General features: G+C 38.2%; 4 protein-coding genes across 4 annotated transcripts; 2 read left to right on the top strand and 2 right to left on the bottom strand.

Annotated features, from left to right (window-relative positions):
- Positions 1-491: 491 nt before the first annotated feature.
- On the top strand, positions 492-18,943 carry LOC117788481 (myb-like protein AA). Its single transcript, XM_034627264.1, has 6 exons — positions 492-668; positions 2,122-2,266; positions 3,746-4,113; positions 4,182-4,334; positions 4,863-5,117; positions 18,380-18,943. The coding sequence occupies exons 1-6, from the start codon at positions 492-494 to the stop codon at positions 18,767-18,769; spliced, it is 1,488 nt and encodes a 495-aa protein (XP_034483155.1). The 3' UTR covers positions 18,770-18,943.
- Positions 6,955-8,559, top strand: LOC117788399 (spermine oxidase-like). Its single transcript, XM_034627162.1, has one exon. The coding sequence runs from the start codon at positions 7,029-7,031 to the stop codon at positions 8,490-8,492; it is 1,464 nt and encodes a 487-aa protein (XP_034483053.1). The 5' UTR covers positions 6,955-7,028; the 3' UTR covers positions 8,493-8,559.
- LOC117788400 (spermine oxidase-like) lies at positions 10,471-12,089 on the bottom strand. The gene has a single exon (XM_034627163.1). The coding sequence runs from the start codon at positions 12,042-12,044 to the stop codon at positions 10,590-10,592; it is 1,455 nt and encodes a 484-aa protein (XP_034483054.1). The 5' UTR covers positions 12,045-12,089; the 3' UTR covers positions 10,471-10,589.
- LOC117788398 (spermine oxidase-like) lies at positions 12,318-14,002 on the bottom strand. Its single transcript, XM_034627161.1, has one exon. The coding sequence runs from the start codon at positions 13,941-13,943 to the stop codon at positions 12,522-12,524; it is 1,422 nt and encodes a 473-aa protein (XP_034483052.1). The 5' UTR covers positions 13,944-14,002; the 3' UTR covers positions 12,318-12,521.
- Positions 18,944-19,755: the final 812 nt, after the last annotated feature.

Below are 19,755 nucleotides of genomic sequence, written 5' to 3'. Positions count from 1 at the left end.
GGCTCAAACAACATTTGTCAGTCAGTATCATTTGTGATGAGCGCAAGTCTATTGTTTGCCTGTACTTATTATTGTATGTTTTGGCATGCGAGGAAAATTTATAACAAGCGTTGCCAAATATTAATTGGTTTTCCAATGAAATGAGGAAACTGCCAAACAAAGCGAATGAGCCAGGTTAATAACAGCATGCAAAGACTAATGGAAGTGCTCAGAAAATGCAAGGAGTAACAGAAGGCCAAAAAGTTAGTTAGTTTATGCTTCTGGCCATTAACTGTAAAACACAATGTGCCACATAAGCTGTCATGTCCATTAAAGTATCTAAGCCTGAAAGTACTCGAAGCGAGGCGTTCAATTCAATTTCTATCTCTATTTTGGAGCTCAACTCGCATTTGACACACCTCGGCCATGTGCGAATTGAGCTGATTTCATTTCTCTCTTTCTCATTCTGATTCTCTACATGAAATTTCTGTTTTTTTCGGTTTCTTTCTTTGATGCTGGACGACAACAATGGCACTACCACTACTACGGATGGCCTTCTCGTTTTGGCCACGTCTGCCTGTCATTTTGGGCCCTTTTGTCCGCCTGCAGCCAATTGCAGTGTTGGCAACACAACATTCGCACATGGAGCCACATTTAAATTGGATTGTAAAACTCAATGCGTCTGCGAGGTAAGTTTGAACTGAGGACAAAGAGGGAATAGAGGGGCATGGCGTTTAGTTGCCACTAACCATAGACACAGACACAGTCATATACACAGATTTAGATACAGATAGGGTCAAAGTCAAATGCAGTGCCACTAAACGGCTCTTTTGCTTTTGTGTTTGTTATTTAACCAGTGATTGCCCCGCTTTTTTTTTTACTCTTTCTTATCTTTTATAGGGGTTAACGTTAACACTTGTGTAATTTATTTGTCGTAGAAATCCCTGTGCAGCAGTTTCATTTGAATTTAGTCAGCGTCAAAATGAAAGAGGATTATGTGATTTTAAAATGATGCGATTTTGTTTAAAAAAATAGGTTTTATAATTATCTAAAAATCATTTCAATAAAAGCTTATAGCTTTTTCTCCATCTATACACATTTTTGTCGTTTGTTTAGATTGTTTATTTGTTGGGAATGGTATAAACCAAAATTATTAATTTTTTAATAATGACAAAAAGCTGTTAAAACTTATAAAAATGTACACAAACTTAGTAGCGAAAAAAGAAACAGCTTTCTTTATTTGAATTTATTTTAAATATATTATTTTCTTACCCCTAGCAACATTAGATTAGCGACTAGACTAGCTAAAAAAAAAAATTATATAAAAACAGCCTGAAGGCTATATCATTGTTTATTTTTAGAAAAAATTCGTCTCTACAATTAAATAAATAAATAAAATTAATTTTCAAGGTATTTACGGGATATTTATTTAGCTCAAGTTGTGGTAACAATGCTAACAAGAAAATCTAAATTGTGAATGAGATTTACGCGCAATTACAAGGAAGGTAAGCCAAAGGCCAAGAGGGAGGCTGGCCAAATCTCAGCTAAAGGCGTGTTGGCCAAAAACTAAATCCTTGGCATTGCTTTATGGCCAAACATTTGTCTTCAAGCGGGTGTGCGTGTGTGTGTGTGTGTTGGAATTCACACCTCTAGCTCAACAATTGCGGCAGTTTATCATTGCTGCCAGACATGTTCATACCAAAAGGTAACACACACACACACACATACATATTTAGAGAGCCAAAAGCAGGGCCACAATTTATGCAATGTAATTCTAAGAGTGAGAGAGAGGGAAAACTAACCAAGTTTTGGCCACTAACTAAACTTGGCAAGGGCAACAAGCGAAACTGATTATAAATAAAATAGTGTGTTTGGGCAAAAAAAAAAAAGAAATGTTAATTTGGCAGCATACTTAAGGCATTAGGCCTTAGTCGGTTACAAGTATTTTCGGCCACTTTCGAGAGAGTGCGAGAGCGCGTGCGAGTACTTTTCGTGCAGACTGTTTGTGGCAAATATTTTGCTTACATTATGACTTTATTTCGAGCTAAATAAACAGCAGCAACAACAATAAAATGGTGGGAGCGAAAGGGGGCGATTGTTTGGCTCGCATTTAATGTATTTTAATGCCTTTTGCTTTTGCAGAACGGTCGCCATGCCTGCTCGACACTCTGTCCAAATGAGCAGCTGCCGGCGCCGGAGGACACGATTTCGTGCAGATCACCGCGTCTTGTCGAGGTGCCCGGACACTGTTGCAAAATGTGGCTCTGTGAGAATCCAACAGCTGATGGTAAGTTGTGTTCTGTTTGTTTTGTGTGTGTGTGTGTTTGTGTTTGGGTCATGGCCTTGTTATTGTTTTATAAGTGTGTTTATGGTCGCAGCTGGCTCGTGGACTCCATAGTAGTCCACGGTCCTTGGTCCTTGGTCCTTGGTCCTTGGTTAATGGCGCCCAGGGGCATGCCGTCATCGTCATCGCAGTCGCAGTCGCCGTCGCAGTCGTCCGGCGCACAACTTAATGCTTTTTAAGCGCCCGACCAAAAGCGCAACGCATATTTATGAAGATGAATTATTCCATGACAAGGCAACAGTCCTGTTTCAAACTATGGCAGACAGCAGTTGCAGGAGCAGCAAGTACAGAAGCTGCTGCCTCAGGCTATGGACAGCAGCAGCATAATTACTTACACAAGGATTAAGTGTTAATTAAACGCGCAAAATGCAATAAATAAACAAGATTATTAAGTGCTCTTAAGAGCCCTTACTTCAATTGGGCTTTACGCCTTTGTCGTCCACAATGTTGTCCATTGACGCAATTATCTTGCAACATTAAACGAAAAGGGCCAGAGACTGAACATTAGAATGGTAACAAAACTGAGAACAGACTGAAAATAAAGTATACCAAGCACATTTTTAAACATGGAAAATGTATATACATTCTTAGATATTTTCTAGGTACTTGAGTTTTTAATACGATTAGAGTTCTACAAAGTTAAATAAAAGAATAAATCAAGAAAAGATTATTACCTTTCTATGTCCTTTAAATAAATACATTTTATTACTTTCGTTATTATTAACTTTTCAATATTCGATTAATTCCTTAGTACCTAAGTCAAATTTTTAATCGTCAAAAATAAAAATAAACACTGATAATAAAAATGCTCTAAAACCAAGATTTTGGTCTCAGAACTAAGATTTTTGGTCTAAAAAATGCGTCTAGACACAAAATTAATTAGTTTAGAGAGCACATCTTGGTTTTAAGAGCATTTCAAATAAGACCAAGTTCTTATTTTAAGAACAAATGTTCTTAAAATAAAAATAAAAAACAAAAATAAATATTGAAACTAGAATAAACTGTGCTATGAATTTAAAATAGGATTTAAAACTGATAACATTATTTTCTGTTATTATAAATTACTTTATTAGATTGGAACAGCATCGAGACTCAAAATAAAATGTACTGAAAGATAGATAAAACTGAGCAGACTCTTTATAACTTTTTATTCACTTAATTAGCAAGGATTCAAAGTTAAAAAAGTCCTAAAATAGAGTATAGCTACTTATTACCACATAATCCAATTAAAGTATTTAAAACCGAGCAGAATTTTTTCAGCTTTTTATTCCCTTAATCAGCTTATAATAGATGAAGAAATATAATAGCTTTCACTATGTTTATATAATAAGATGTTTAAGCTGCTCTAGCGACTTTCTCATTAGTTGGCCAATCATAATCATAAGCAACACTTTTCTTGTTCTTTCCTTTCGTTTGTTGCAGTCTATGCCACATGCCACAATAGCAGCATCAGCGGCAAATGGAGCTCTTGCAGCAGCTCCTGTGGTCTGGGCATGGCCACGAGGCAGACAACGACTCACACTGGCTGCCATCAATTGAGCAATTTACGGTTATGCGAGAATCGCAGATGTGGCCAAGACAATAAGAAGAGCAACACTAAAAGCCGCAGTCACAACAGGCCATTAACCAAGCACAACTTGGCATCCAGCCAGCTCCATCAGCTGCATCATCACAAGCGGGAACGGCAACGCCAAAGGGAGTGGGAATGGCAGCGGGAACCAAAACCGAATCCGATACAGGAGCAAGAGCGGGAGCATCAAATGCAACAGGAGCCAGCGCATAGAATAAGAGTAAGTTGTGAATGTGGCAAGTGTTGCAAGTTGCGGTCGTCTGATGAGAATTTCTTTGCCAACCGCAGAAGGGACACGAATGCCGAAGCTTACAGCGTCTGGGACCGGCGAGGATTCGACTTGGCCAATGCGTTTCCCGCAAACTGTATCGACCTAAGCTCTGTGGCAGCTGCCACCGCGGCAGCAAGTGCTGTGCCCCAGCGGTGTCCACAACAATACAAGTGAGTATTCCAGTTCTTCATCAGCACTTAACAGCTCAGCAGGAATTAATAGGCTAATTATTTTATTTTAAAATTTTGCATCTTTGATGCTAAATACTAAATACTTTTCAATACTTAATTAATTAAAGTCAGTTCATTTTAATTCAAGCCATCTTTGACGACTCAAATGAATAAGAAATTAAAAAATAAGCACAAGCAAAGCAATCTTATTGCTATTTATCTGATTGCCTTCAGCATTTCGCCGTCTTTTGGCATTAATTAAAAGACGAATTGCATTAAAACGTCAATGTCAATTGGCAGCTGGAAATTGGCTAAATGGGAAATCAAATGCTCAGGTGCCTGTCAAAATCAATTTAGCACCTGAGCCCGATTGCACTTTTCCAATTTATTAAACGTTAGTCCAATCATCAACAGCATGAAAGTTCAGAGCAGGAAATAGGAGTACAAATCTGGCAGAGATTTCAACTTGTAGAATGGAATTTGTAGTTCCATTGCTCAACCCAATTTTTTCGCTCTCTTTCTGCACAGGTCGAGCTGTTGTGTCCTTTAAATGCCGTTGATCCAATTAACTACGTTCAAAAGCGAACACAACAGCACAGCAAGCAACAGGATGACGAAGATGACTCAACTGAAGGTGGAGGTGGTCAACAGCAACAGGGTCAGTTATGGGACACCATTGCCTTGGAGCCCATCGATCAGGAATTTCTGCAATCACATCAGACACAAATTGAGAATAAATTCATTGCTGTCGAATGGATACTGAAATGTGAATGCAGCAAAAATGTGAGTACAAGTGCTAAAGGAATGGGGAATTGGAGGGGAGTGGACAGTAACTGGATAGCAATATTTGTATGCCGTTATATAGGAACTGCCTTCGGCTTGGCCATAAACAGAGTCATATTTTCTGTAGCTCATATTGCCATTCCATGCCAAACAGCAGTCATTCAACAGCAGTCCGTCTGCAATACTTACCACCCCCACAGCCCACCTCTCTATCCCTCTCTATGTCCATCTTTATCCTCTGCCCCATTATCCACAGCAGCTGCACGAAAATTGCTTTCACTTGTCATTTTAATCGCATTTTTGTTGCTGTTCTTGCTTGTAAACGTTTTATTTTCTTTTCTCCCTTTCTCTCTCTATCTCTCTCTGTCTCCAATTTCTCTTATTTTGCTGTTTTTCTTGTCTATGCACAATTGTTTTGTTTTGCAAAACACAAATATAACTGCAGTTTTTTTGTTGACTTCTTTGTGAGACCTTAGGACTAAGAGAGAGAGAGAGAGAGACGGATAGAGGGAAAGGGAGAGAGGAATGGGTTCTTTGCCAGTTCACTCGTTCACTCGCGCCCAGCTGTCTGTTATGTTTTTCCCATTATTTTGGCGTATTCATCTTGAATGCCTTTTCTCTTGTTATTATTGTTGTTATTTTGTTGTTTTCTATTTGGTGAGTATGCTGCAATTGCAATGATTGGATTTTTATGAATACATTCATCAAAGCCCTTTGCCGCCTGTACCACCCACTTACCCAGTGGCAACCAGTGGTAAATTTCAACTGAATAAAAAATATGCGAATGTGGTTTTCTGTTTATGTTTGTCTTTATCAAAACTTTGCATTGAAGCATTTTAAACGGTTTTATGATAAAAAGTTAAGTTTTCAAGCTCTACATTGCTTAAAAATGGAGAAAGTTGAAATTGTTACAATTAAAACCTTACATATGGTGATTGTGATTCGCATTCTTGTTAAATAATTTATTTACACTCGATAAATTTCTGTAAACATTTGATAATTGGTATAAATTGTAGAGTCCACATGTAATTTACTTATCAACTATTTATAATAGAAATGTAAACTGTGATCAGTCACAAGTTACATTGAACAATATTCCTACCCTTACATGTTTAAATTATTATATTGTTTGTAACGAATATTAGACAACATTTACGATTATTGTTGAGATTTCGATGGAATTCTTAAAATTGTTTCCTTTACAAGTTTAACTGATTATATCGTATGTCTTAGACAACATTTACGATTATTGTTGCAATTTTTATGGAATTGTATGATTCCATTTTCTAGAGAAAAATATATAACAATATGTCATTTGATATTTGCAACAAGCAATAAGAACTGTTCCTTTTTTTATAATTCTTAAGAAGAATGTTTATCATCACAACATTTCTTTCTTTTATACTAGAACATCACATCCATATAAAGAGAATGGTAGATAGAACAATGAATAAACAGACGTATATGTATGAGTTCAGGCACTCCTCTATAGTTTCTATATATGCATCAACATAAAAATTATACTTTGTATAAAATAAAATGGTCCATTTATCTGATAAGGTATCAGATAATTCGCTGTCAAGCCATTTGTTCCACAATCCTCATCTCATTAATGATTATTTCCATATTAAATTTATAATCTTTGCTAAATAACAATATCTTAACGCGCGTGTATCTTATCTAACCACATTAAAACTATATAAGAGAGAAAGAGAGAGCATTTGTGCGGGAGTGGTGAAATTTGACAACGTGAGCGATTAGTCTTCATTATGCGCTCTTCACAGCTCATTAGAGCGGTGGTTTGACGGCTGAGAGAGGCGAAACTCTTGAGGTGAATTTCAGTCGCATGCCGAACGCAGAGCGTGGCAGACGTTTTGGGTGTAAGGTGGATCTGTATTACCCGTCAGCATTATGAGTACTTTTGCGTCCATTCGCTCTCTGAGCAAAACGAAGCAAACCGCACGCATTGTCATCATCGGAGCTGGAACGGCAGGAATCGCTGCAGCCACTCGACTTCTTGAGCAGGGATTTAAGAATGTGTTGTTGTTGGAGGCGGAAGATCGCATTGGTGGTCGTATCAACACCATTCCATTTGCGGATAATGTCGTCGATTTGGGAGCTCAGTGGTGTCATGGCGAAGAGAACAATGTTGTCTACGAGCGTGTCAAGAATTTGGATCTATTGGAGGCGACCGAGGACCACTACGAGACCTTCAGATGTGTGCGGTCGAACAAGGAGGTGCTAGCTGATTCAATTGCAGACAATCTGAAATCGATTGCATTTAACTCTATTCCGGAGCGACAAACGGAGCTAGGCGATTATAAAGGATCCCTAGGGGACTATTTGACTCAGAAATACTGGAAAGAGATGACCAAATATCCAGAAGTAAGTCAAAAAATAGCAGAGGAGTTTCTTGAGAATTTTCATAAGTTCGAGAGCTCGGTGGAAGCAGCAGATCATTTGTATGAGGTCTCGGGACGAGGACATTTGGAGTACTGGCTATGCGAGGGAGAACTTTTGCTCAACTGGCGGGACAAGGGATACAAGACTTTCCTGAGATTAATGATGAATTTCAAGAAGGACGAGCCCGAAGATCTTGGAATGCTGAGTGGTCGTGTGCTATTAAATAAGCGAATAGCCGAGATAAACTGGACAGGTGCTGATGAAGTGGTTATCCGTTGCTGGAATGGAGAAGTCCTGACTGCAGATCATGTGATCTGCACTGTGTCCTTGGGAGTATTGAAGGAGCAGCATAATAAACTATTCGTTCCCGCTCTCCCTGAGGCCAAGTTGCGAGCTATCAAAGGATTAAAGCTGGGCACCGTTGATAAATTCTTCCTGGAGTACGCTGCTCCACCCTTACCCAAAGACTGGCCTGGCTTCTGTTGCCTGTGGCTTGAGGAAGATCTGCAGGAGCTTCGCAGCACCGAGCGGTTTTGGTTGGAGAGTGTCTTTGGCTTCTATCCAGTGTCCTATCAGCCTCGCTTGCTACAAGGTTGGATTATTGGAGAACATGCTCGCCACATGGAGACACTCACCGAAGAGGAAGTGCTTGAGGGATTGCTCTGGCTGTTCCGCAAGTTCCTGCCCTTCGATGTGCCCCATCCAGTGCGTTGTCTTCGCACCCAGTGGCATGCAAATCCCAACTTCAGGGGCAGCTACACTTTCCGCACAACCATGGCAGATGAGCTACGAACTGGTGCCTGGGATCTGGAGGCGCCACTGCTTGACGTGGGCGGAAGACCTCGGTTGCAATTTGCCGGAGAGGCTTCCCACAAACATTACTACTCGACGGTGCACGGTGCTGCGGAGACGGGTTGGCGGGAAGCGGAACGTTTGAATACCTATTATCGGTCAAAAACTGCACAGTTGTAATGGGATGATAAGCTATCTTTGAGCTGATGGAAAGTGTTAATAAATGTATAAAATGTATTTAAAAAAAGCGTCTTCTTCATTTGATTTGATTAGATTGAAGAATTTAGATAATTGACTGATAATAAGTGGAGTACATGATTAAGTTTGGGAGTAGTTCAGGTTTCTGATCTGGAATACACGTTGTGTATAATCTATATTGAAGTTTTTTTTTCTTTCTTAAATACACTGAAAAAAAAACCAACTTCTGAAATGAAAAACATTCAGTAGTGAAGCAGTAGGCGGCGGCTCGAATCCCACTAAAACAGAACACAATGCAAATAAATCAAAATTTAAAAATAAAAGTAATTATATATATAAGAAATAATTTTTTGATTTTAATTTTAAAAACATTTATTCTTAAAATAAGAACTTGGTCTTATTTAAAATGTTCTTAAAACCAAGATGTGTTTTCTTAATTTAAGAATTTTACGCATTTTTTTGACCAAAAATCTTAGATTTGAGACCAAAATCTTGATTTAAAATCATTTTTTTTTATCAGTGTAGAAGTTATATATATTGAATTCAAATTTTTAAATTGTATAACTAATATTATAGTATTCTAGTTTAGTTTAGCAGCAGATAAATATTACATTTGATATTAATTGTGCATATAAGTAAGTGGAAAATTTCCTCTTTGTAATTAATATACTTTTCCCATTGTTGATTTTCTGGATTTCAACCTTTAAAGCGAACATTTTGCTATGAGTGTTGAGTCCCTTATATGTACACATAAAAGCACACTCATTTGAGCATGGGCAATTTCCAGTGTTAGCCCATTTTAACGTATGACCAAAACATGTTGACCAACTCATTTGCAACGAGCAACCGCGGACAACATTGTAATTGCACTGTTATTGTGAGGGGATGGAGAAACACACTTTAAGCCACCCATTCACATGGCTAAGAGAGATTGTGTTTGGGGGCGTGGCTCAATGCACTTTACACATGCAAAGCCAAAAAAGAACAAAAATGCAGCTGTAAAAATCAGTTTGGCACTTTACAGCCAGAGCGAGAGAGAAAGAGAGAGAGAGAGAGAGGGAATGAGAAGACTGTCCAAACAGCAGGAATGCCAACAATGCCACAACAGAACACAGCACAAAACCTAAAACTCGAAGTGCTTATTTGAGTGGAGTGGGCTGTGCTGCAAAATGTTTTAGCCATGGCCAACACACACACACACACACACACACACACACACACACACATGTTGTAAATTCAAATTTATGCCACGCAGAGGCCAAAAGCATCGCCGTGTGTTTGTTTGCACGTCTCCTGGCCATATCTTCTCGCAGATTACCCACATTGCCCGATTACATAGGCGACTTTGTCACCGTACAGGGTCAAAAGAAGGCTGTCCCCACACAATTTTGGCCACATTTGCTGCAACTTTGGTAACAGTTGTTGCCCAAGTTGAAAACATGTTTGGACTTCAGTTGGGTATCCAAATTGAGCTGTTACATAGATGTCTTTGTGCCTGTTGACTACTGCAAGGAAGGGACTCAGAGGAGAGAAATTCTTGTGGTCAGAACTCCTTTTAATATACGTTTTTTTGATGTTCGTTTAATCTTAGCTCTGATTTTTTAAATCTCAAATTTGGTTAGGCTTAAATTCAATTCAATGAATAAATGGTTAACATATTATATTTACTCAGTAATCCAGATATCAAAAATAATAATATGCTTCGTTTTCAAAAATTTCAGTTGTTTGTAAGGTGTCTTAAGACAATAGCTTAGTATTTTAAAGTATTATACATTTCATTACTTAAAGCCAAATTTCATTACAAATAAAATTTTTAATATTAAACTTGAAATTTTAATCTCAGATTTGTTGCATTTGTCAAGGTTATCAATCGATTAGATAGAAACCTAGTGAATGGGTTTTCCATTCAATATTCTTTACCATGTGCACTTTAGATATGCAAGGAAGAAGCTTTTAATAATTCCGATTTCTGTTAATCGCTTTATTTTCTACTTGAAATTTTAATCACAGTTTTGCCAATAATTTACAAATTTGTAAGGGATCTAGTAAGTGTAAGCGGGTTTGCTTTTCATTCACAATTCAAATTTGCGAAGATTTCGTGCTTCTGCTGTAGTATTCGTTGAGGCGATCCGCTTCACGCCAGCCAGTTTCCGTTGCCCCGTGGACAGTCGAGAAGTGCGTCTTGCTGGAAGCTTCGCCAGCGAACATTAATCTTGGCTTGCCACAGACATCAACAAGAGGCGCCTCCAAGTCCCAGGGTCCAGTGCGTAGCTCATCTGCCAGCGGGGTGCGGAAGCTGTAGCTGCCACGGAAGTTCGGATTTGAATGCCATTGCGTGCGAAGGAAACGCTGAGGATGTGGCACATCGAAGGGCAGGAACTTCCGGAAAAGCCACTCCAAGCCCTCGAGAACTTCCTCTTCTGTTAGAGTTTCCATGTAGCGAGCATGTTCTCCATTGATCCAACCCTCCAAGAGACGAGGCTGACTCATGACAATATGAAATCCCGTAACACTTTCTAACCAAAAGCGCTTGGAACCGCGTAATTCTAACAGATCTTTCTCTAACCAGAGAAAATTAAAGTAAGGCCAATCCTTGGGCATGGGAGGAGCTGTGTACTCCAAGAAGAACTTGTTGACGGTGCCCAGCTTGAGTCCATTGATAGCTCGTAACTTGGCCGCAGGAAGAGGAGGTACAAAGAGACTTGCATGCTGCTCCTTCAATACTCCCAAGGACACAGTGCAGATGACATGATCCGCAGTGAGGAGCTCTCCATTCCAACAACGCAGCCTCAGCTCTCCGGCTCCCTCCCAGTTAATCTGAGATATGCGCTTGTTGAGCTCCACATGCCCATTGAGAACTCCCAGATCCTCGGGCTGATCCTGTTTGGAATTCATCAGCAATCGCAGAAAAGTTTTGTATCCGTTGTCTCGCCAATGAACCAACATGTCGCCTTTGCAATCCTCATAGTCACCTTTTCCCGACACTTCGAACAGAGTATCTGATCCTTCGTAGCTGCATTCACTCTTCTTGAACTGATCAAACAGTTCCGTGGCAATCTTGCGATCGACATTTGGTAACTTGCCTACCGCCTGCCAGAACTTGTTGGTCACATAGTCGCCCAGGGAACCCTCAAATTCCTCGGATTCATCCGGCATCGAGTCTTCGGCAAGCGGCATTAAAGTTTTAGTCAATTCTTCGGAAAGCAGTTGCTTATTGGATCTAATGAATTTCACGGAGCTGTCAATATCGCCCGTCCTCTCTACAACATTCAAATCCTTAACCTTCTCGTAGACAACATTCCCAGTCTCACCATGACACCACTGTGCACCCAGATCGACGACATTATCCCCAAAGGGAATGGTATTAATGCGTCCTCCAATGCGATTCTCCGCCTCCAAAATGCGCACATTCTGAAATCCCTGCTCGAGGAGTCGAGTGGCAGCAGCAACGCCCGCAGGACCCGATCCAATGATAACAATCCGAGCAGTATGCCTCGTTTTGAGAATGGGTAAGGATAAGTCACAAGTACTCATTGTTCTATAAGTCGTACTCAAAGCGATGATAGCAACTGTTTTTTGAACACTGAAATTACTGCTATAAATACCACTTGAAGAAGCTTTTAACGCTGTTGTTTTGCTTGTGGTTTCTGTTATCAACAAATGAATTTATGTATGTCACATTATTGTGAAATTAATAGTGGCATTCATAGTAATTGCTGGGATAGATATGTATAAAGTTAATTTTACATGAAAAAATATTGGAAATAATGCTAGCCCTACATTTATTCAATAGAGAGTATTATATTATTAGCCTTATTTTGACATTGATCTTATTTCACTTTATTGTCACAATTTCATACTTGTCTAAGCATCTATAGTTACAAAACTTTTGTAGCAAATCAAAAAATATAATTGGAGTCCATAGCGGTTTCAAATAGCAATACAGTAGACACTCACAATATAGAATAACTTGTTTTATCGGTTAATCAGCTGGACACGCCCAGGTTGCCACTATTTGCGACAGCTGTAATATTCATTGAGTCTGTCTGCCTCACGCCAACCGGTTTCCACAGCACCATGAACTGAGGAGAAGTGGGTTTTGCTCGAAGCCTCTCCAGCAAATTGTACTTTGGGTCTGCCACCAAGGTCGAGGAGAGGTGTCGCCAGATCCCAGGGACCTGTGCGGAGTTCATCGGTGTAGTTGGTCCTTGAGCTATAGCTGCCACGGAAGTTGGGATTTGAGTGCCATTGTGTGCGAAGGAAGCGCTGAGGTTGTGGCATGTCAAAGGGCAGGAACTTGTGGAAAAGCCACTGCAATCCGTCGACCACTTCCTGCTCGGTGAGTGTTTCCATGTGGCGAGCATGTTCACCAATGATCCAACCCTGCAGCAGACGTGGCTGATGGAGAACACGATGGAATCCAAAGACGCCCTCTAGCCAGAAGCGTTCGCTGCCACGCAGCTCATCGAGATCTTCCTCTATCCACAGGAAGTTCGTGCTAACCCAATCCACCGGAAAAGGTTGAGAAGCGTACTCCAAATAGAATTTATTCACCGTACCCAGTTTGAGTCCCTTGATAGCTCGCACTTTGGAGGCGGGAAGAGCAGGCACAAAGAGCTTCTCGTGCTGTTCCTTCAAGACTCCCAATGACACCGTGCAAATGACATGATCCGCAGTGAAGACTTCTCCATCCCAACAACGTAGACGCACCTGGTCGGCATCTGCCCAATTGATCTCAGCCAGACGCTTGCTCAGCTTAACGCGTCCATTGAGCACGCCAAGATCTTCAGCTTGATCGGGTTTCGCGTTCATCAGCACTTTGAGGAAACTCTTGTATCCTTTGTTGCGCCAGTTTAGCAGGAATTCTCCATCGCTTTTGGCAAACTCCAAGTGAGCACGTGGAGAGACCTCAAATAAATGATCCGAGGCTGTGAAGGAGCACCTGAACTTCTTGATAGTTTCCAACAATTCCTGGGCGATTGTCTTATCTACTGGAGCAGACATGCTGAGAGCACGCCAATAGTTATCCGTCAAATGATCTCCAAGTGAACCATTTGCCTCATTGGGAGGAGCTGGTAGAGAACTCTCGACAACAGTTCCAAGCAGATATGCGGTTTCATTGGGCAACACTTCCTTGTTGGAACGCACAAAGGACACAGCGTTCAAAACATCCCCTGTTCTGTCCAGCATATCCAAATCCTTCACACGTTGATAGACAACATTGCCATTCTCGCCATGGCACCACTGTGCTCCCTTATCAACCACACTATCGCCAAATGGAACCGTATTAATGCGTCCTCCAATGCGATTTTCCGCCTCCAAAATGCTGACATTCTTAAATCCCTGCTCAAGGAGTCGAGTGGCAGCTGCAATTCCTGATGCACCTGCTCCAATGATAACAATGCGAGCTGTTTGCTTGGTTGAGTTACTCATGATTCTAGATTTAAGAAATAACCGCTTGGCGACTTTATTTCGATTCAACGATTTATTCGCTACTGATGCAAACTGCGAGAACATTCAGTTTTATAATCTATTGAAAGCTTAGCTCAATCTAGTTTTACTGAACAAACATTTTTCTCTCTCAGCATCATTTATGTTACTTAAATTGCTTTGCGATAATTGCACATTGATGGCCATAAAGTAACAAGATCGCAACATTATGCAATTAAAGGTCAATGAATTGGCAGTTAATAAAAATGTTGATTTAAATATACATTTCATTAAAATCGATTTGAAAATTATATACTATATTGTTGATAAAAATTGTTAGCATATATTCTATTCTAAATTGAGCGGCATTTCCGACTTATTATCAATTATAATTTTAAATGTACATATATTTGTGTTATAAATCAAATGTGAAAAAAACGAGTAATTATAATAAATTAAAGTGACATATATTTTAGTTAGAATCAACTATTTTGCTTCATTAACCTTGACTACATTTAATAATACTATACTCGAATGCTGATAAAGGGTCGCTTTGTTATTGTTAGCCTAGTAGAATTTTTTCATTTGTATTATACACTTGAAGTGGGTATTATAAATATATTATAAGTTATGTTACGTTTGCTAAAATGCTTAAATCATATATTTATTTTATTATTTTTTATCTAATTAATGTCAAAGGAGTGCGTATTTAATTCTCGATATACCAAGAAGTTATAAATATTTTTGTTATTATTAATATATACATTTATAATCATTAATATAATATACATTATAATATATATGTACATTAGTTATAAATATTTTTGATATTATTAATATATACATTAATTAATTTGTATGGAGTAAAAACAAGTAGGCGTTTACAGTCTAGCACGCTCGACAGTAGGATACCCTGAGCCCAAATACTATACTGAGATTGATTTTCGACCAATTGTTCCTATGGCAGCTTTATGATATAAAAGACCGATCTGATCCAAATTTGGCCAGGTTGTACAAAACCAAGCTTAATGCATATTCTATCAGTTTGTTTAAGATATCTCAAAAAAACAAAAAAGTTTTTCATACATACTTAGACTTCATTTTCGATTGAGCGTCTCTATTGCAGATATATTATATGGGGAACCGATTTGAACCAAATTTGGTCAGGATGTATAACACCAGCCCAGATGAATATTCTATCAGTTTGGTTAAGATATCTTAACAAACAAAAAAATTTTTAATACTAAAACTTCATTTTCGATGTATCGTTTCTATGGCAGCTATATGATATAGCGGTCCGATTCAAAAATAAAAACAAACTTGATCTGCATATGGTATCCTGGAGCCTACATACCAAGTTTGAAGTCCCTAGCTCTTATGGTCGGAAATCGACGCGTTCAAACAGACGGACATAGCTCAATCGACTCGGCTGTTGATCCTGATCAAAAATATATATACTTTGGGGGGTCTGCCACGCCCCCTTCTGCCTGTTACATACATTCTGCCAAACACATTGTATACTTTTTTGCTCATTTTCAATGGGCTCAGGGTATAAAAAAAAATTACAAAGCAAAAAAAAAAATAAATAAATAAAACAAATTATATTTGATATTTTTCATCTACTTAAATACAAATTTAAAAAAATTAATTAGAAATTGATAAATTGGTAAATCGCAAGTCGTAATCGATGTAGCGTGTGTCAAGAGTAGCCACAAACTACAACTTTGCTCAGCCTGCAATCTGGCAGCACCCATTTTCCTCTCTCACTCTCTCCCTCTTACGCAACAAATTCAAGCCTGCCAAAGGCTGCTGCAGTGCGCGCGAAATTTGAAATAAAAGGCAATGTCTAATTTTATGAGATTCTTAAAGCGGAAAATGCTAAGTTTTTTTTTACAACGATAATAAGCAGATTCTTATTATATATATGTGTAAGGAATCGAAAATATTAATAATTAAAATTATTATTTTGCAGCTTTCAGTGCTCGGCAAAGATGCAAGAGTAGTGCTGCAAAATGATCGCTATTTCTCTCATGCAATTTCATACATAGCTATCTGCTTCTGCTGATTTTTGCCATGCAAAAATACATATTTATATATTAACACAATTATATTTTAATCAAATTGTATATTTGTATATACATAAATTATACATTAACATTTTCATTACATGATATCGATAATATTTTTGCTTATCGCTTAATTCTTATTTGGTACCAAAAAAAAATTGGTACTAATTCGTTCTGTCTTTGTGCGCGCCTTGCATACAAACGTGAACATGCTGTCTCGCTCGCACGTTTGATTTGCCATGCAAATGTAATTATTGAATTAAATGTAAACTCCGAAATAACTTCTTTATTTTTGGGTCAATCGCTTTGAAATTTTCAGGGTCGTTTAATACGCATACTTCTCAACTGATTGTTCAGTTAGGGAGTGCTATGTCAAAAATTGCGCCTGTAAATCGTTTTGTGCAATTTGTGGGCGAAGGGGGCGTGGCACCTAAAATTGGAAACAAACTTGACCTGCGTATGGTATCCAGGAACCTACATAACAAATTTGAAGTCTCTAGGTCATATAGTACTTAAAATCGAAGCCCAAAAGAAAATTGGTACTATTTCTTACTGTGTTTGTGCGCGCCTTGCATACAAACGTGAACATGCTGTCTCGCTCGCACGTTTGATTTGCCATCCAAATGTAATTATTCAACTAAATCTAAATTCCGAAATAACTTCTTTATTTATGGGTCAATCGCTTTGAAATTTTCAGGGTCGTTTAATACGCATACTTCTCAACTGATTGTTCAGTTAGGGAGTGCTATGTCAAAAATTGCGCCTGTAAATCGTTTTTTTTCAATTTGTGGGCGAAGGGGGCGTGGCATCAAAAATTGGAAACAAACTTGACCTGCGTATGGTATTCACAAACCTGCATTCCAAATTTGAAGTCTCTAGCACTTACAGTCTCTGAGAATGACGCGTTCAAACAGACGGACAGACGGACAGACGGACAGACAGACGGACAGGGCTAGATCGACTCGGCTGTTGATCCTGATCAAGAATATATATACTTTATGGGGTCTGCCACCCCTCCTTCTGCCTGTTACATACATTCTGCCAAACACATTATACCCTTTTATGCCCATTTTCAATGGGCTCAGGGTATAAAAATTGCACAAAGCGGTTATGAAAATGGTAATCTACGATGAATTCTAAGAAGAATTGATTTAGAAACCATGTGGTAGTATCGATATCGAGGATCCACTTCTTACGGAGAAGTAATACATATTTGTCTGTTACGTGCAACTTACCTCTAAAAACAAATAAATAAATAAAAACCCAAATAGCAAAAGATTTATGATGAATTTAGAGATAAGAATAAGTTTACGGTCTCTCTTCAATTGAATTTTAAATTAATGCATTAATGCAAACTTGGTTTCTTGGGCCATTCTTCATAGATTTCATTGTAGATTACGATTTTCCTAACCGCTTTGTCGCGATAAAATTGACTCATTCTAATATACTTAGTAATTGTTGCTATGTGAACAAGACAATAGTTTGTAGGTTGTATTTATAGCTTATAAACAAAGTTCAAAACAATGCTTGATTTGCCTATTTAAGTCAAACGTTATATTAATAATTTTTCATACAATATTCACTTGAATTTCAATGTCGTCTTGATTGATTGATTCCAAACCATAATTAAATTTAAATGATATCTTACTTTCATAAAACACCTTGTTTTTGCTGTTTGGTTAAGTTCTCTGTTCTACAAGTATTAATTATAATTTAATAACAATTTTCTTTTCCATAAGCGCTCTAATGTTTATTAGAAAAGTTTTCACTTGAAATCAATTTAATCAATTAAATTCGCTGAACATAACCTTGACTTAGCTGGCAACGCTTCACGCTTATCGGACTTTAGTTCTATTGTTTTATAGTTCTTATCCCGTTTCGCTTATCGCTTATCTTAGCCAAGTTAAGTACTCAAAACATTAATTTAAGACAAATGGCAACAAAAAGTAGTGAACCATATTTTGTAATTTTGTCTTTTGTCGTTGATGTTGCTGTGGTTTTAAGCCTTATCATTCCCCGCCCCTCCGCCAGCCCCTTTTGACGTATGGGGAATCTGTGGTTTCAATCTTATCAGCGACGTTTTTATTTGTGTGCATTTAAGCAATATTTTGCAATGCATTTATAGCAATTAATTGAGGCATATAACCACAATAAATTGTATAAGTTATATAAGGCTCTTATCTGTTGTAATTGTTTATCAGAGGATGCCCACACATAATGCATAAAATTAACTAAAACCAATTCATAGTTCTCGACAAAAATGCTATTTTAATTGAATTAATTTCAAAATTTAATTAAATGCAGTAAAATTTGCGAATTTATTATGCATGCATTTTCATATGGCTTTCCCCTTCTTCTCTTTTTGACACACAGTATTGCAATTCTGACAGCGGCAACAACCACAACAACAGAAACAACAACAAGCATAATTTGCAGCATGCACAACAGCAACAAAAGACACATTATATTGAGAAGGAACTAAGGTTAACTCATGATGCTGTTGACTATAGACTAGAAGTGGAGAATGGGCAGAGGACTATGAATAGCGAGGAGCATGGGGATGTTCAGGATGTCAGGAATGAAGATATAGTTAATGCCATTAATAACAGCAACGATGACAACTCGTCTTCAGAGCAACAGCCTGATATTATACCCTATCCTCTCAGTGTGGGGGAGACCAGCTGGAAAGCCGAAAAACTGCAAAGACAAAGGAAACAGAAACAGCAACAACAACAACAACAAGAGCGATGGAAGCGAACATAGCGTAAACTGAGACTTAAACTTTTCTCTCGCATGCGATAAAAATGGATTAGTATTGAGATAATTGAGTAGAAATTAAGATTTGTACAGCATAGCGATATATAAATGTATTGTGAATGATGAAAAGATAACTGGTATCAACTGGAGAGTTGATTAATTAAGTAAGCTTGTAAAAATAATAACTAAATTATATTAAAGAGGCATTGGAAATGGTTAAGGTAAGTAATTAAAAAACAAGTAGGCGTTTACAGTCTAGCACGCTCGACAGTAGGATACCCTGAGCCCAAATACTATACTGAGATTGATTTTCGACCAATTGTTCCTATGGCAGCTTTATGATATAAAAGACCGATCTGATCCAAATTTGGCCAGGTTGTACAAAACCAAGCTTAATGCATATTCTATCAGTTTGTTTAAGATATCTCAAAAAAACAAAAAAGTTTTTCATACATACTTAGACTTCATTTTCGATTGAGCGTCTCTATTGCAGATATATTATATGGGAACCGATTTGAACCAAATTTGGTCGGGATGTATAACACCAGCCCAGATGAATATTCTATCAGTTTGGTTAAGATATCTTAACAAACAAAAAAATTTTTAATACTAAAACTTCATTTTCGATGTATCGTTTCTATGGCAGCTATATGATATAGCGGTCCGATTCAAAAATAAAAACAAACTTGATCTGCATATGGTATCCTGGAGCCTACATACCAAGTTTGAAGTCCCTAGCTCTTATGGTCGGAAATCGACGCGTTCAAACAGACGGACATAGCTCAATCGACTCGGCTGTTGATCCTGATCAAAAATATATATACTTTGGGGGGTCTGCCACGCCCCCTTCTGCCTGTTACATACATTCTGCCAAACACATTGTATACTTTTTTGCTCATTTTCAATGGGCTCAGGGTATAAAAAAAAATTACAAAGCAAAAAAAAAAATAAATAAATAAAACAAATTATATTTGATATTTTTCATCTACTTA

Source organism: Drosophila innubila (genome assembly GCF_004354385.1).
Source record: "Drosophila innubila isolate TH190305 chromosome 3L unlocalized genomic scaffold, UK_Dinn_1.0 0_D_3L, whole genome shotgun sequence".
Taxonomy (NCBI): Eukaryota; Metazoa; Arthropoda; class Insecta; order Diptera; family Drosophilidae; genus Drosophila; species Drosophila innubila.
Note: the sequence above shows the minus strand (reverse complement) of the source record. Positions and strands in the feature narration are given on the sequence as shown.

Bases quoted from the DNA above. Each gene is read 5' to 3' on its own strand.
- LOC117788398 (XM_034627161.1), bottom strand. From the start codon at position 13,943: ATGAGTAACTCAACCAAGCAAACAGCTCGCATTGTTATCATTGGAGCA.
- LOC117788399 (XM_034627162.1), top strand. From the start codon at position 7,029: ATGAGTACTTTTGCGTCCATTCGCTCTCTGAGCAAAACGAAGCAAACC.
- LOC117788481 (XM_034627264.1), top strand. From the start codon at position 492: ATGCTGGACGACAACAATGGCACTACCACTACTACGGATGGCCTTCTC. The intron at 669-2,121 runs GTAAGTTTGAAC...TTGCTTTTGCAG, and splicing joins AAACTCAATGCGTCTGCGAG to AACGGTCGCCATGCCTGCTC. The intron at 4,114-4,181 runs GTAAGTTGTGAA...TGCCAACCGCAG, and splicing joins AGCCAGCGCATAGAATAAGA to AAGGGACACGAATGCCGAAG.
- LOC117788400 (XM_034627163.1), bottom strand. From the start codon at position 12,044: ATGAGTACTTGTGACTTATCCTTACCCATTCTCAAAACGAGGCATACT.